The sequence below is a fragment of the Terrapene carolina genome, unplaced genomic scaffold (genome assembly GCF_002925995.2).
Source record: "Terrapene carolina triunguis isolate 2854851 unplaced genomic scaffold, T_m_triunguis-2.0 Scaffold347, whole genome shotgun sequence".
Classification (NCBI taxonomy): Eukaryota; Metazoa; Chordata; order Testudines; family Emydidae; genus Terrapene; species Terrapene triunguis.
In genome coordinates this window covers 116700-134559 of record NW_020664698.1, presented here as the reverse complement: position 1 = coordinate 134559, position 17860 = coordinate 116700, and the positions used below count along the sequence as shown (strand labels likewise).

Sequence of the window (17860 nt, the reverse complement as noted above, 5' to 3'; positions counted from 1 at the left end):
TAGGGAATTTACATTGGTGAAGGTCAATCTGTTTTCTGCAGAGTTTCAAAGTCCTGATAATGATGCTCATTTTTGTAAAGTTCTTGCCCAACCCATCTTTTTATTTTGTATTAGTACTAGGAAATTGCAGATGTAAGCAGGATCTGAATGTGTTCTCCCCTCACAACTAGCTGGGAGGGGGAGACTTCAGAAGCAAACTGTATTTACACAAACACACCTACTCTGCCTAGATATCCAGCAGATAGAGCTGTGTTGCTCAAAGTGATCAGCTTGGCTGGTTTTGGGTTTCAAATCACTTTAGTACTGAATGCAGGGATAGTGAAATATTGTTATCAGTGTTGTTGTCTTTATTGTATTAGTAAAGGGGAGCAGAACTGTGCTTAGCCTGTCCCAAATGAAGGGGTCACCCTCAGCTGAAAGGAATTTGTAAAGCCAGCAGCTTGAATGCCAGACCCCTGTGAGAGTAAGAAGGGTGGGGACAAGTGTTCTAGCCAGAAGGTGTGCACTCTCCCTAAGGGTCCCTGGTCTAGTTAGGAATCTTTTCTTAAGTGCTCACTACAGCTAAGAGCACTTGTGGTGAGGCAGCATTTCTGCCCAGCCTGCTTCACTGAGAGCTGACAATCACTAAAAGTTGGGTGGGCTCTCAGGACACTGACATGCAGAGGTTACAGCAGAGAGGCAGAAGGTGATGGCCAAGCAGAACAGCGGCTGGCAGGGCAGCCAGGTGGTGAGGAGCAGCGGCTCCCAGGGAGGCCAGAAGAGAGGAACAGTGGCTGGTAAGGCAGCCAGACAGACCAAGTGCTCAGATGGCAGAACAAGCAAGGTGCCTTCTTCCCTGGGTGGGAGGTGAGCTCACACAGATGCACCTTTGACCCCTAGGTCCTCACTGACCAAGGACAACCACTGTGAGTGGGGTGTGGTGATGAAGTAGAGAGGGGCATGGTAAAAGAACTTTTGGCTGTAGCACTCAAGAACATGAGGCAGAAGACTGCCCTACGCACGCTGGGGTGGCTGTCTTACTCACAGTTTTATGATTATGAATCCTGCTTGTGGAATTTTCCCTAATTAATTTTGGGTGACTTGCCTCCTTTCATTAAAAGTTTCTTTTAACATTTAAAATTTTTATTAAGATGATGTTAAAAAAATAGTGAACAGAGTTTGAGCATAGAAGTTTCTGGTTATCAGGGAATAACATACAGATTATCGAGGGTGCAAAGTTTGGTTTAAGATCAGGTGGCATTAGAAATACATAAACTGCAATATCCCCAATTGGGGGTAAAAGGTTGATGGGTCAAAGTACAGGCATTGAGATATGAGGTTATGAAGTTCATAGAGTGGCTATGTTCGGGTCTGGAGTATAATGAGTGGATATGATGATGAGGATGGATTGACCCTCATTTGGTGAGATTTAATGTTCAGGGAGTTTATGGTTCCAGTTCATATGATCCAACGGAGAAGGTCACTTGGTCCCTTTCTCGTAGTGGGAGAACGATGTCACTCTGGCTCACGCCTCCTGGTACTGTCGGTGGCCGGTGATGTGTTCGATGTAGATGTCCCTGGACCATCGGATGGCGTCTGAGACTATGAGGCGCCGCATGAGCCGTGCGTAGCGTTGACCAATCCCTCAGGTCCACAGCACACGCTCATTGCAGGGGTCCCAGGTGCCCAGGGCTCCGACAATCAGGGCGTCCATCTGCACCTCGTAGCCCTTCGCTCTCAGGGTATCAGCCGGGGGGAGTACTTTTCCAGCTTACGAGCTCGAGCTTCGCGAAATGCCAGGGTCCTGTTCTCAAAAGAGACCGTGACGTCGACAAGGATGATCTTTTTCTGGGCCTCATCTTCTACACACAGACTCTGCTTGCGAGTGGGGAAGTATTGCCTCTCAGAGGTGACCAGGGGTGGTGTGTAATTTTCCCAGATTACTGGGTGGGGGCTTGAACCGGTTCTGTGTCGTATTGTTGAAAAGGAACCCTTGATACTGAAAGCAGCTCTTGTTGCTGCTGGCTTCACCTGGCAGAAGGGTTACAGGTACAACCCCTACCCCCTGCCCCTGCTACCCATGTGAAGAGAATGTTGAGGTTTGTCATTGAAACTTTCAAAATCCAGGAAGGGGCAAAGATTAAACACTGCCTGAGCTCCCATTTTAAGGGGAAGCTGCTAAAACTTTTGGAACCATAGGAAAATATTCTACTTACTCTTCCTTGTGCTATGTCAGAGGAAGATATTATTCCTACTAAATGTTAAGAAGAGAGAAATTAAAAATAAAACTTATAATGTGTCGGTAGTTGTAATGTTAACTATTGAGTCACAACAAATGCCTCTTAATGGTCCAAAATGTGAAAAGTAACAGAGCAGACGGGGGAGTGCTCTCCGCTAAATCTAATTCTGGCCAAGCTGGGAGAATCTGCCCATTCCTTGACCATCCTATAAGGGTGGCAAAGGGGCAACATAAATGCCCCACCCTCTGTACCTCTGTGGTTGGGGGTCTGGGTCTGGGTTTTAGCATGAGTGTAACATTTTCAAAAGTGCCTCAGTGACTTAGGAGCCTACATGACATTTTCCTTTTCCATTTTCTCTCCTATCTGCATTTTAGACCCATTCAGAGGGAAAGGAAAGACGTGGCATGGAAACAATTGGAGATGAGATAATAAAAACACTCCACAGTCACACAGGGGGCTCCTCAGTGGCTGGAGACATGGACAGTAATAATTAGAGCTCAGTAATAACAATAATGACAGAACTTGCTCTGGTTTTTGTTAATTTCTCATTAGGGTCACAGGCACATGATGCCCTCTAGGTTCAAACCCTTTTGTCTCAGGGGATTTGCCTTTCAGGACAGAGCTGGTTGATTCTTACCTGAACAGGTCACTCCAGCATCCTCTTCATGAATGCAGTCACTCTTACCCCATCCCTCGTTCCCACAATGCCAAAGAGCAGACTCGGTACCATCACAGGCAACTTCATCCAGCCAAATTGTTCCAGAACCTGGTCCAAATGGAGCCAAGCCAGGGGCACTGACAGCAGCTCCACATCCCAACTGCTTACAGACAACCCCAGCATCTGTCATGTCCCATTTGTCATCACACACCGTCCCCCACTGATCCTGGTGTTTAACCTCCACTCTCCCGGCACAGGGGCTGCCTCCATTCACCAGCCTCAGCTCATCAGCACCTTCAAAGAGAGACACAGAGCAGGTCAGAGCGAGCAGGGAGCCCCCTCCCCAGCGTTATCACAGCAGAGTCCGCGCCCTGCAGCAGAGGATCCGCACCCAGAGCCAGGAGAATGGGACACGCCCAGAGTTGCCTCATGGCTCCACCTGATCCAATCTCAGGGCCTCACACTCGGGTCTGTCAGTGCTGCAGCTCTCACCATTGTATCCCCACTCTGGCGATTTGGGGTGTTTTTACCTGTTTCGTGAGAACACGATGAAAGGCGCCAACTCACGGAGTTTCCCTTATTCCGAATGGCGCCATCTCCTGTCACTGTCACTGGGTCTGACACCAGAAAGATGCCGCCATCTCCCTACAGTCTGTCGGCATGTGGGAGTGAGGCCGCCCTGAGTAAAGCTGGCTGCCACTTCCCACTAAAGCCCACAGGGAACACGGCTGTCTCTGGGTGGCTGAGGGGCCTGGAGAGGACCCAGGGACTGTGATGGGCAGCAGAGACCCAGCGAAAGGAGGATGAAGAGAGTGAGGGGAGCAGGGCACTGGGGAGACAGGAGGAAGATTCAAGAGTTGCAAGGGAATGGGTTAAAGATGATGAGTCGGCCGGAGGGAGGGGGTTCTGGAGCAAGGGGAGGAAAGAGGGTGGGGAAGGGAGAGTGTCTGTAGCAGGGGGCAGGAGGGACAGAGGGGACGAGGTTCTGGAAAGGGCTATAGGAAATGGAAGGAGTGAGTAGGTGGGTCTGGTTTGGGGGGACAGGAAGGAGGTCGGAAGGGGGGCAGGAGGGAGAAGTGGGGAGAGGAGGGGTCTGCAGTGGGGGTAACAGGGAGGCAGAAGAGAGAGTCAGAAGGGAGGGGAGGGGACTGCGATCTGAAATTGGGGCAGGAGAGAAGAGTGGAGATGGAGCACAGGGTGGTCTAGAGGGAGAGCAGGGATCATGGGGCTGGAGGGGGTTATTGAGCAGGGAGCATGAGGGAGGAGAGGAGAAGGGAATCTAAAGAAGGGAGTCTGCATGGAGAGGTGGAGAGAAGAGGGGGTCCAGAGTGGGGGACAGGAGTGAGAAGTGAGGAGCGGGGTGAGGAATCAGGCAGGAGGGAGAAAGGGGAAGGGTGAGGGAGCAGAGAGGGGGTCAGAAGGAGGCATGGGGAAAAGAGGGGGCTCTAAAAAGGGGGGAAAGAGGAGGTGGGGTGGGGAAGGGTGATCATGTGTAGGGCGAGGAGGGAGGGGGCCTGAGGTAGGGCAGCAAGAGGGTGAGGAGGGGAGGGGTGTGGAGCAGAGGATGGGAGCGGGGGAGGTAGCCTGGAGCAGGGGCACATGGTGGAGTATTGGGGAGGATGGAGGAGTTGGAATGGAGTCGGGGGGTCTGGTGCTGGTGGACAGGAGGTTGGGGGGTTGGGGCAGGGAGACAGGAGGGAGTATTGGGGAGGGGAATGGAGTCTGGGGTAGGCAGGGGATGGGGTCAGGAGTGGGAGGGGGCAGGAGGGAAGGAGAAATGGGGAGGAGAAGGGAGGGGGCTCTGGAATGGGGGCAGTGCTTCCCAGTCTCAGGCAGAGAAGTTGCGGGGGTGGGGTGGGGGAAACCAGGGAAGTGTTGCTGTTTGCAAATGGCTAAATCATTCCTGTTGTGTTACGGTGACATTACAGTTGGTGTGAATGGTTGATGTCAGTGTGAAGGTGAAGGTCCAATATATGTAACTCAGCCCTGACCAGTAACAGAAGTTCTGTGTGCGAGCGGGAACTATGCTGCATGAATTAGCTCAGTGGCTGTCAAGCTATTTCTCAGCCAGCCCTTCATCTGTCAGAGGAACTGAACCAGACGGGGAGAGCGAAGGCAGTGCTGGACAATGGACGGCAGTTCCCGGCTCAGGGGTGAGGGGAGGGTAAGCACAGTCTCCAGCTGAGCGGCCAGGGGGAGTCGTGCAGTTTGGGTGCATGAAACGGTGACTTTTCAGCCTGCGATTCTCACCCCCACTCTGGCAGAGGAGCAGAGGGCGGTTTTAAAGTCCAAAGATGGATAGAAAAATGAGACTGGATTTTTTTTTAACCTCACAATTTTTGTTCTGTGGCGCTTGGCATTACAGCCTTGTGCTCCCTTCCAGAGCTTCCTCTCCCTCCTGCCCTACACATTTCCCTCTTCCACTGGTCTCTTCCCACCCGCCTCCTTTGGGCTCTACCCCCTCCTCGTCTCCCCTTTCTACCTGGCCTCTCTGCCGTGCATGTACAGGCTACTCCTTCCCCAGATGAGGAGCAGACTCTGCCCCCACTCCCTGCCATTGACTTTTTCCCCGGTAACTCTGAGTTCCACCCCTTGCCGCCAGTTGTCTTTACAGCTGTTTGCATTTCTGAGGGTTGTGGAGAGGCAAAACTGGCTGCTGGGAGGGAGGCAGTAAACAGGGAGTGTGAGGATGGGCCACTGCCTGCCACGCAGTCAGGGGATATTGCCTGGGAGAACTGCCCCCCAGGACAGGGTTTGAGGACCCAGGACTGTCCCTGAGACTGGGAGCAAGTACGGGCATCATTACTACGCCTAGGAGCTACGGCTACATGCAGAGTTCCCCTGTGACCCCTGGAACAGGCTGGTTGCAGCAGTGGATGGCTGAGTTGGGGCTTAGAGAACAGAGCAGTTCACACAAGTACATGGCCAGACCATCCTGCTCCTTTAATGCCAAGCAAATACAAAGAGGTCCCTTTGCTGCAATCCACAGGGAAGGTTATTTAGGTGCTGCTCTGTTCAGTCCAGTCCCAAAGGAAACCCCTTGGGCCTGGTCTGTACTAGGAAAAAAGGGCATTTTCTCAACCAAGTTAACTCAGTGACATTCACTCGTGGTAGGACCCAAGGCTAAGTGCACGCAAAGTTCTGTTTCCCTGCACACAGTTGAACCTAACAACAGCTGGCAGTTTCAATGCTCAGAAGTCCCCAGCCTGCCCCTCCAGTGAGCTCCAACAGGCTTCCTTGCTCCCTTCTAGGATCCTGGTCACAACTCCTTCTACTGGCTTCTCCCTCCAACAGACACAGTCCAACACCAATATCCTGGCCCCTGCATTGGCAACAAGGGAAACCCCTGGCTAGCTCTGCCCTGACCATGTGGCCAGTGCCTTGGGCAAGAGCCCTCACTGTCTACAGATGTTTTTAGTACATAAAGGATTTTGATGGTTCTATCTATTGAGCCTAATAGAGAGTGCTTGGCCAGCCATTGGCTTTCATGAGGTCTGTGATTTGCTTTCGATCCAAATCCCCGTGATGACAGCCATTACCACCTTTCAGGATAACAATTACATTTACATACTGCACCTATCATATGCTTGCTCCACTTCTGTGGGCCAACTTGGAATAATGACCCCACCCAGCACTCGGAACATTGGGGAAGTTCAGATCCAGGTCTGGGAGTGAAACCCGCAGCTTTGGTCCATCCCTGATATTTTCTCATTTGTTTGCCTGGAGCCCACATAATTGTATTATGTTTGCCTGGAGACCAAATGTTTGTTTTCCCACACAATTTAAAGAGGTCAATAGTTGTGAAACGCTATTGTGACGGGTTCCCCCTGGGGTGCTACCTGGAACTGGGGTACCTCTGAGCCCTTCAGCCTGCACTTTCACCAGCATTCACACAGGTAGGGACACACCCAGCTGCAGTTACACACAGGCTCTCTAACCACCAGCTTCCCAGCCTCAGACCCCAGAGAAGTACTGTCCTGCCCTGGTCAAATCTGGCCAGAATAGTGGTTTAAAATCTGGTCCACCTCTCCCTCAATGTGAAGAGAACAATGTACACTTGTAGTAACCAAGTAGAGATTTTACCCACCACTCCAGTCAAAGCTCACTGGTTTAGATTAAAACAAAAACAAGTTTGTTAACTACAAAAGATAGATTTTAAGTGATTATAAGTGATAGCAAACAGATCAAAGCAGATTACCTAGCAAATAAACAAAAATGCAATCTAAGCTTAATATACTAGATAGATTGGATATGAATAGCGGATTTTCACCCTAACTGATGGTACAGGAAGACTTGCAGAGTCTTAAGTTAAGGCACAAGCTATACTTGTTTTGCAGCTTGAAATCCCCAGGTGTTTCATACACAGGCTAGAAATCCCTTTAGCCTGGGTCCAGCACTTCCCCCAGTTCAGTCTTTGGTCCTCAGGTGTTTCCAGGAGTCTTCTTGTGTGGAGAGTGAAGATCCAGGATGAAATCACTCCCTGCCTTATATAGCTTTTGCCTATGGCAGGAACCCTTTGTTTAAAAGCTTGGAACACAAACCTCTGCCACTTGAGCTAATGGAGTAACTGACAGCAGTAGTAGGTTGTCATCCTCTTTGTGGACCAGCACTAGATGGGGATCAGAAGATTTTTTTGGAGGTTTTGACAAATATTTGCTGATAGCAGGAGAATGGCAAAACTCAGGGATACTGGGTTCCATTCCAGGCTCTGGAGTGGTGTGTTCTCTAGTGGTCAGAGACCTCTCTTCTCCTTTTCTACCAAGCCTAACTCCTTGTGCCCCCACCCCTCCAACCTGTCTCTTCCCCATCCCTTGCTCTGTGTCCCAGTCCCATTCTTCTTGACTACCCAGTTCCAGTCTCCACTTCTCAAGCTTCTCATCCCCAATCCCAGTCTCCTGGACAAGCCAATTCTGGACTTCACCTCTGGGTTTCCCAGCCAAGTCCCAGTTTCCCCCCTGTTCTCTGTGCGGCCCCTCCCATCTGTGGTCCTCAGTTGATCTGCATCTCCTGCTGACAGTGCAATGCAGACACTGCTTTAAGTCGACGTAAGTTACATAGTTCGGGTGGGAGGTCTTTTCACATGCCTGAGCAATGTAACTTACATCAACTTAAGCAGTAGTGTAGACAGGGCCTCAATGCGCAGCAACACCGTCCACATGGACACTCGGTGCCTGGCAGGACAGCTTCCCACAAACTAAATGTTCATGTAGATCTGCTCTCAGTCTCTTCCACCCAACCCTGGCTGCTTATTCCAGTTTCGTCGCCCAGTTAGTCTTAAACTCCCCCGACACCCCAGTTCCTGATCTGATCTGTTTTTCCTCATCCACCCCCAGTTCCTCCCCACTGGTTCCCAGTCCCAGACTCCTCACCAAGTCAGTTCCAGTCTCCCCAGCCACCAATCTCCTTGCTCAGCAAGTCACAGTCTCTCCCCACCCACTCCCTGTCCTAATCGCCCTGCCTACCCAGTCGTAGTCTCTTTCCCCCTCCTCCAAATTCCAGTCTCCTTGCCCAACCAGTCCCCATCTCCCACTTTCTCTCCCTGTCCCAGTTTCTCTCCACCCACCAGCTTCCAGGCTCAGAATATTCCCCCTGCATCCTTATCCTCATCTACTTTCCCCTGTCACCCCTGTCTGCATTCAATTCAGGTGGCTTCCTCCCCATACTGTCTGGGCCCAATAGGTGGAAACAGTCACCCTCATCTCAGTTCTAGTGCCTGGTGCCACATAACAGCCAGGAGCATAATTTCAGCATAATTTTATTGTTTACACATCTTGCCACTGCTCCAACCACTCTTTGGGGACTGTCACCTTGTTGCAGTGAAGGGGCTTGTGTGCTCCAATACTCCTCAGAGCTATGCTGTCGGGAGCTTCATTTATCTTCAAATTTGGTATAATGAGAAGATTTCAGAAGACTTGAGAAATACTAACATTGTTACAATCTTTAAAAATGGACGTAAGTTGGAGTGTGGAAATTATCGTGGCATTGCCTTGCTATCTACAGTATGGGGAATTCTTGCCCATATCCTCTTAAACCAATTACTTTCCCTTGCTGAGGAAATATTGCCAGAATCTCAGTGTGGTTTTAGACAATCCTGCAGGACAACCGACATGATCTTCATTGCCCACCAAATCCAGGAAAAGTCTCAGGAGCAAAATCAGGACCTGTACATGTCCTTCATCGATTTGACAAAGGCCTTCAACTCTCAATCGCAAAGCCCTGTAGAAGGTGCTGGCCAAATTTGGCTGCCCTCCACAATTTATTCAGGGCCTAAGGCTTCTTCATGATGAGATGACTGCCACCATTCTCTGTCATGGCCTTGAGATGGGTCCTTTTCTCATCAAAACTGGGGTTAAGCAAGGGTGTGTTATTGCTGCAACCCTGTTCTCCATGTATTTAGCAGTCATTTTGGTCCTTCTTAAAGACGGCCTCCCCACTGGAGTTGACATTCAATATAGAATGGATGGGCAGCTTATTAAGCTTTGACTTTTCTGCTCAAAGTCTAAAGTCCTCAGGGCGTCCATTATTGATCTTCAGTACGCTGATGACTGTGTCATCGTCACACACACTGAGAATGACCTTCAGTCCTCACTGGATTTTTTTGCACAAGCTTACCGAAGTCTATGTCTCTCACTCAATATCAAGAAAACTAAAGTGCTCCATCAGCCTGCTTCAGGCCTTGCACATGAGCCACCACAAATCATCATCGAGGGACAGCTTTGTGAACAGGGCTGCTAACAGGGAGTTTCATGAGGGAGTTTGGAAGGGGAGTGGGAAGGGGGAAGGTTCACTTGCCATTCTTTAAAACCTGTAAACTAAACTATATTCAAAACTTCTTGATTTAAACAAAACCCCCTATCGTTAACCTAGGTATCTGTAGGAGACAATGCAGGCAGAAGCCCAGCAGCAGAGTGGGGGCTATCCGGTTTATTGCACTGAATGCAGCATGTATAATTACCTGCCCCGTGGGCAGGTGGCGTATGTGTGCATTCGGTGCAAGGAGCTCCTGGCCCTCAGAGACCACGTACGGGCTTTGGATGCCAGGGTGGCAGAACTGGAGGAGCTAAAGGAGGCAGAGAGGTATTCTGATGAGTCTTTCTGGAACACTGTAGATTTGTCCCATCTCCGGTCAGACAGCCCCTGCACTGTTGGGGGGGATCAAAGAACCAGGGAAGTAGAGCAGTCAACGGGAGCAGAGGGAAACCTTCCCATAGTTGGGACCCTCCTTCCAGATGGTGTTGGGGTATCCTCTCACACTGAGGTTACCTCTCCAGGGGAGGGAACTCCAGTCAATAGGAAAAGGCAGGTGTTAGTAATGGGAGATACGATCATTAGAAACATAGATAGCTGGGTTTGTGATGACCGGGAGAACCACATGGTGACTTGCTTGTCTGGTGCGAAGGTTATGGATCTCTCGAGGCATCTAGATAGACTTATGTGTAGTGCTGGGGAGGAGCCGGTGGTCTTGGTACATGTAGGTACCAATGACATAGGGAAGTGTAGGAGACATGCCCTGGAGGCCAAATTTAGGGTGCTAGGAAAGAGACTGAAATCCAGGACCTCTATGGTGGCATTCTCAGAAATGCTTCCAGTTCCACGCGCAGGGCCAGGTACGCAGGCAGAGCTTCAGAGACTCAATGCATGGATGAGACGATGGTGTAGAGAGAAGGGGTTTAGATTTATTAGGGACTGGGGAAACTTTTGGGATAGGGGGAGCCTATACAGGAGTGATGGGTTCCACCTAAACCAAAGTGGAACCAGACTGCTGGCATTTAACATTAAAAAGGTTGCAGAGCAGTTTTTAAACTAAGAGATGAGGGAAAGCCGATCACTGCAGAGGAGCATGTGGATCGGACAGAGACTTATCTTAGAGGAGAGTCTATTGATAGAGATTCTCTAGGTTTTAGTCAGGAGGAGAGGATGGAAGAGGATAAAGTAGGGGCTGGATCAGATGAGAAACATTCACATAAAAAAGAAACTGATACATCAAAAAAGGGCAGACAAATAAACAGTGACAAGTTTTTAAAGTGCTTGTACACAAATGCTAGAAGTCTAAATAATAAGATGGGTGAACTAGAGTGCCTCGTGTTAGAAGAGGATATTGATATAATAGGCATCACAGAAACCTGGTGGAGTGAGGACAATCAATGGGACAGTCATTCCAGAGTACAAAATATATCATCAGGACAGAATAGGTCGTGGTGGGGCGGGCGGGGGGCGGGGGAGGAGAGGAGAGTCGCACTACATGTGAAAGAAAATGTAGAATCAAATGAAGTAAAAATCTTAAATGAATCCACATGTTCCACAGAATCTCTATGGATAGTAATTTCATGCTCTAATAAGAATAAAACATTAGGGATCTATTATCGACCACCTGACCAGGACGGTTGATAGTGATGATGAAATGCTAAGGGAGATTAGAGAGGCTAACAAAATTAAGAGCTCAATAATAGTGGGGGGTTTCAATTATCCCCATATTGACTGGGAACATCTCACCTCAGGACGAAATGCAGAGACAAAATTTCTTGATATTTTAAATGACTGCTTCTTGGAGCAGCTGGTACGGGAACCCACAAGGGAAGAGGCAACTCTTGATTTAGTCCTGAGTGGAGCACAGGATCTGGTCCAAGAGGTAACTATAACAGGACCGCTTGGAAATAGTGACCAAAATATAATAACATTTAACATTCCTGTAGTGGGAAGAACACCTCAACAGCCCAACACTGTGGGATTTAATTTCAGAAAGGGGAAGTATGCAAAAAGGAGGGGGTTAGTTAAACAGAAATTAAAAGGTACAGTGACTAGAGTGAAATCCCTGCAAGCTGCATGGACACTTTTCAAAGACATCGTAATAGAAGCCAAACTTAAATGTATACCCCAAATTAAAAAACACAGTAAAAGAACTAAAAAAGAGCCACCGTGGCTTAACAACCATGTAAAAGAAGCAGTGAGAGTAAAAAGGCATCTTTTAAAAAGTGGAAGTCAAATCCTAGTGAGGTAAATAGAAAGGAGCATAAACACTGCCAAATAAAGTATAAAAATGTAAATAAGAAAAGCCAAAGAGGAGTTTGAAGAATAGCTAGCCAAAAACTCCAAAGGTAATAACAAAATGTTTTGTAAGTACATCAGAAGCAGGAAGTCTGCTAAACAACCAGTGGGGCCCCTGGACGATCGAGATACAAAAGGAGCACTTAAAGATGATAAAGTCATTGTGGAGAAACTAAATGAATTCTTTGCTTCAGTCTTCATGGCTAAGGATGTTAGGGAGATTCCCAAACCTGAGCCGGCTTTTGTAGGTGACAAAACTGAGGAATTGTCACAGATTGAGGTGTCACTAGAGGAGGATTTGGAATTAATTGATAAACTTAACATTAACAAGTCACCGGGACCAGATGGCATTCCCCCAAGAGTTCTGAAAGAACTCAAATGTGAAATTGCGCAACTATTAACTATGGTAATTACAGTCTAATGTCAGTACCGGGCAAATTAGTTGAAACAATAGTAAAAAATAAAATTGTCAGACACATAGAAGAACATAAACTGTGGAGCAAAAGTCAACATGGTTTCTGTAAAGGGAAATCATGTCTTACTAATCTATTAGAGTTCCTTGAAGGGGTCAACAAACATGTGGACAAGGGAGATCCCGTGGACATAGTGTACTTAGTTTTCCAGAAAGCCTTTGACAGGGTCCCTCACCAAAGGTTCTTACATAAATTAAGTTGTCATGGGATAAGAGGGAAGGTCCTTACATCGCTTGAGAACTGGTTAAAAGACAGGAAACAAAGGGCAGGAATAAATGGTAAATTTTCAGAATGGAGAGGGGTAACTAGTGGTGTTCCCCAAGGGTCAGTCCTAGGACCAATCCTATTTAACTTATTCATAAATGATCGAGAGAAAGGGGTAAAAAGTGAGGTGGCAAAGTTTGCAGATGATACTAAACTGCTCAAGATAGTTAAGACCAAAGCACTGTGAAGAACTTCAAAAAGATATCACAAAACTAAGTGATTGGGCAACAAAATGGTAAATGAAATTTAATGTGGATAAATGTAAAGGAATGCACATTGGAAAAAATAAACCCCAACTATACATACAATATGATGGGGGCTAATTTAGCTACAACTAATCAGGAAAAAGATCTTGGAGTCACCATGGATAGTTCTCTGAAGACGGCCACACAGTGTGCAGCAGCAGTCCAAAAAGCAAACAGGATATTAGGAATCATTAAAAAAGGGTTAGAGAATAAGACGGAGAATATCTTATTGCCCTTATATAAATCCATGGTAAGCCCACATCTTGAATACTGCGTACAGATGTGGTCTCCTCATCTCAAAAAAGATATACTGGCATTAGAAAAGGTTCAGAGAAGGGCAACTAAAATGATTAGGGGTTTGGAACGGGTCCCATATGAGGAGAGATTAAAGAGGCTAGGACTTTTCAGCTTGGAAAAGAGGAGACTAAGGGGGGATATGATAGAGGTATATAAAATCATGAGTGGTGTGGAGAAAATGAATAAGGAAAAGTTATTTACTTGTTCCGATAATATAAGATCTAGGGGCCACCAAATTAAACTAATGGGCAGCAGGTTTAAAACAAATAAAAGGAAGTTCTTCTTCACAGAGCACAGTCAACTTGTGGAACTCCTTACCTGAGGAGGTTGTGAAGGCTAGGACTATAACAGGGTTTAAAAGAGAACTGGATAAATTCATGGAGGCTAAGTCCATTAATGGTTATTAGCCAGGATGGGTAAAGAATGGTGTCCCTAGCCTCTGTTTGTCAGAGGGTGGAGAGGGATGGCAGGAGAGAGATCACTTGATCATTACCTGTTAGGTTCACTCCCTCTGGGGCACCTGGCATTGGCCACTGTCGGTAGACAGGATACTGGGCTAGATGGACCTTTGCTCTGACCCAGTAAGGCCGTTCTTATGTTCTTATGACAGACTTTGGAGAGAGTTGAGGACTTCTCTTACCTCGGTAGCCAACTTTCTCAAAATGCAAAAACTGACAGTGAGATCCAGCACAGAATCCATTGCACAAGTCCTTCCTTTAGGAATCTGCTCTGGTGCATTTTCACAGACTGTGACCTACAGCAGGACACCAAGATCCAGGTCTGTGAGATAATTGTTACACTTACACTCCTTTATAGATGAGAAACCTGGGTGACCGATCGACAGCACCTCAGGAGTCTGGAGCGGTACCACCAACGATGCCTCTGAGAGATCCTTTGCATCAAGTGGGAAGATCGCTGCACTAACACCAGCATCCTCATTGAAGCTAATGTCACCAGCATTCAGGAGTGGCGCCAGGGTTTTTGGAGCCCTAGGCGGGGGTCCTTCTGCGCTCCCGGTCGGTGGCGGCAATTCTGCGGCAGGGGAGTCCTTCCACGCTCCCGGTCTTCGGGGCACTTCGGTGGCGGGTCCCGGAGCAAGTGAAGGACCCGCCGCAGAATTGCCGCCGAAGACCCGGAGCGCCAAAGGACCCCCCGCCGCCAAATTGCCGCCGACGGCGGCAAAATGCTGCCCCCCCCAAATCCTGGTGCCCTAGGCGACCGCCTAGGTCGCCTAAATGGAAGCGCCTGCCCTGCCTGCATTGAAACAATGAGCCACACTCACCAATTCCACTGGGCTGAACATTGTATGCGGATGCCAGACTCTCACCTCCCAAAACAAGCCCTCTACTCTCAGCTCATCGATGGTCAGAGATCATGTGGTAGTCAGAGGAAACTCTACAAAGAAACACTGAAAGCGTATCTGTAGAAAACTCATGTGGACATCACAAGCTGGGAGCAGCAAGCAACCAACTGATCTCAACGGCACCACATCCTCCAACAGGCAGTGGCACTCTTCAAGGAGAAGTGCCTTGCCCTTGACGTTGAAAAGAGAGAGAGAAGGAAGGAAAGAAAAAGAACTTTCTCCCAGCAGGCAGCTGACCCGTCAGGAAACGTCTGTACCTACTGCGGGCAGATCTGTGGTTCCAGGATTGGACTCCTGAGTCGTCTCAGGACCCATATGTAAATCTGTGGTAGAGATCATCCTCGAATGGAGGGATCGCCGATGATGGCGATGCTGCTGCTGCAACCAATGAGGCTATGGGTCTACATACAACAGGCTCTTTCACTGTACATCCCTGATTCACACCCTGGGCACCGTCCAGCCTGTGCACTGACTGAGGCAGGGACCTTGGCAGAGGAGAATGTTTTGGCCAAGTCTGGTATTAATCCAACGGGAAATGAGAAGTGAAAGCTGGACGAGAAGGGGTTGAGAGAGAAAAGGTGGCTGAGATAATATCTTTTATTGGACCAATTCCAGACAAGCTTCTGAGCTTACACAGCTCTTCTCTGAAAGATCAAAAGTTTGTTCCTCTCCAGCAGAAATGGGTCCAATAAAAGATATTATCTCACCCACCCTGTCTTTCTAATATCCTGGTACTAACACAGCTACAACAACACTGCATATAAGAAGACGACTGTCACTTTTTGGAAAGTATTCTAGTATTCTGTCAGGACAGCATCTCTCAAAAATCGCTTGGTGCAGAAACCTCACATCTCCTGTATGTGTTTGTTCTCAGTGATATCTAGTGCACAGGGCAGTTTGTAGATGGCTGACTGGTTATTTCTGGAATAATTCTGAATGATCCCAATCCTGAGTCCTTTATTCTGTTTCTACTCAGTCTGTACAACGCAAACGCACCTTACAGTCAATAGCTGCCTGCCTGAGCAAGGAACCCTGGGTTTGGCCCTAAGAGCTGGCCCTGCACCTCTATCCAGGGAAGACGGGGATTAGTGACAAGAATGGACATAACTATAAGGGCCATGGAAAGACTCATCCTCCTCTCCAACCTTCAGCACAGGCATGTGGAACTACCCTGCCAGCACGGCAGGGGCTAAAGGGAGTCTTTGGGCTCAGACCCACTATACCTGCAGCCAATGCCAGGCCTGGGGAGAAGGAAAGGAGAGAGCCTGGCTCAGTTGAGGGCTGACTGGCGAAGTGGCCCTCAACTGAGGAGTAGCCACCAGGGACTAAGCACTGTCTCCCCAGCCAAGGGGGACTGTGGAGGAGATCTAGGAGCCTCTAGCAACTGAGGTAACTGGGTTCCTGAAGCCCGGAGACATTGTGGGGTTCAGTCTCACCAAACTTGCAGCTGCCCCATCTGAAGGAGCCTAAGACTGCAGTATGATGTCACCCAAGATCCACAATAGGGCGCTATGGGATGGAAGCCACCTAGCGAATGGGACTAGGGGGGCCATACCCCAAACAAAAGGGACCGTGGTAGGAAGTAGCCCAGGACAGTGAATTTAGACTCTCTGCTGGGAGGCCTCCCTTATTCAGGGGTTGATGCATGCAGGACCCTGGGCTGGGACCCAGTGGAGCGGGAGGGCCTGGATTTCCCTACACCACTGCCTAAAAGACTGAGGCAAATTGACCTTGAAAACAAGGGGCTGGAGGTTGGGGCACCAACCACTAGGCAGCCCAGCCGTTCAAGCGCCTTGTTACAAACCCAAACTTTATTCCCACTGCAGATGTGCACCTCCAGCTGAGATGCAGGTGCAGTTTTACAGAAAGGTGCACAGAAGGGACTTTTGCTCTGATACCCCTTGGTTCTTGTGCAGGTCCCACCTCCTGGTGAGGTTCAGACAAGAGGGACTCTGTGCTGTGGACTTGCTAGGTGGGCAGCACAAGGCATTTGCTGGAGTGTTCTCTGAAAACTAGTTCATCAGATAGTCAGAAGTAAAGAAAGGGAAACGCTTTGTCCAGTTTTCTGGAAGCGAAGAGTTGTTGTTCTTTAAGGGCTGGCTTCAATGAGTGGATGTGGGGAGAGGGGGTGAAGAGAGAAATGGATGGACAGAAAGGACAGGAAGACTTTGGAAGTAAGTTTTTTTTACTATAGTAATTAAAATATGTATTTTAGATAAGGGTGGTCTTTTGAAGGATTTATTTAAAAAACCATATGTCTGAAGATCCCAGCATTTAAGTCTAAAGATGATTGTGCATCTAAAAATCTATGCAAGGGTTTTTTAGAGATGTGATTTTATAATCTTCACCAACTCACTAATGAAATATTTTTAAAACAATTTTTAACTAAGGTGTTGTAGACTGATGTCCTGACAGGGCCGGCTCTGGCTTTTTTGCCGCCCCAAGCAAAACAAAAAACTGGGCAGCCAGAGCAGCGAAGCAAAAAACAAAAAACAAAAAACCGTGCACGGCTGCCAGAATGGCGAGTGCACGCTCCGGCTAGTGTGTGTGTGTGGGGGGGGGACAGAGAAGGGGGGCGTCCAGGGTTTCCTTCAGCCGGGGCGCTCGCCACTCACAGGGTCGCCAAGAGGGGGGGCAAGTGGGGCAATTTGCCCCAGGTCCCAGGCCCTGCAGGGGCCCCCGGCCCCACGAGAATGTCAGAGGCTCCCCCCTGCCTCCGCCTCCACCTTCCCCCATCTCCTGGCGCCTCAGCGTGCTGCGGCTAGGAGCGTCCCTGGACAGAGCTAAAGCAGCATGGCTCCAGCAGGGCCTGAGCTCCTCCCTACTCAGAGCCACGTGGTAAGGGGACGGGGCTGTGAGCTGCGGCCGAGTGGCGGGAACTCAGGTCCCCCTGGAGCCACGCCGCTGCAGCACTGTCCAAGGCCGCTACTGGACGCGGAGTGCTGAGGCTCCAGGAGAGGGGGGAGGTGGAGGTAAGCAGCATAGTAAGCCCCTCTGAGCTGGACAGCCCCCGACCCCATCCCCCCACAGCCCTGACCCCCAGCTCCGAGCCCAGCCCCTCTGAGCTGGACACCCCCGGACCCCATCAGCCCCCATCCCTGACCCCCAGCCCCGAGCCCAGCTCCTCTGAGCCGGGCACTCCCCGACCCCATCCCCCCCGAGCCCTGACCCCCAACCCTGAGCCCAGCTCCTCTGAGCCAGGCACCCCCCAACCCCATCCCCCCACAGCCCTGACCCCCAGCTCCGAGCCTAGCCCCTCTGAGCTGGACACCCCCTGACCCCATCCCCCCCACAGC

The 17860-nt window shown here is 49.3% G+C and overlaps 1 protein-coding gene across 1 annotated transcript in view; it reads right to left on the bottom strand.

Annotated features, from left to right (window-relative positions):
• LOC112114023 (scavenger receptor cysteine-rich type 1 protein M130-like) overlaps nucleotides 1–17860 on the bottom strand; it is a gene marked incomplete at its 5' end in the record, with an annotated part of 208992 nt that overhangs the window by 80589 nt on the left and 110543 nt on the right. Inside the window, one exon of the mRNA XM_029912881.1 lies at nucleotides 2857–3171. Within this exon, the coding sequence (XP_029768741.1) occupies nucleotides 2857–3171 (315 nt within the window). The remainder of the gene's footprint in view (nucleotides 1–2856; nucleotides 3172–17860) is intronic.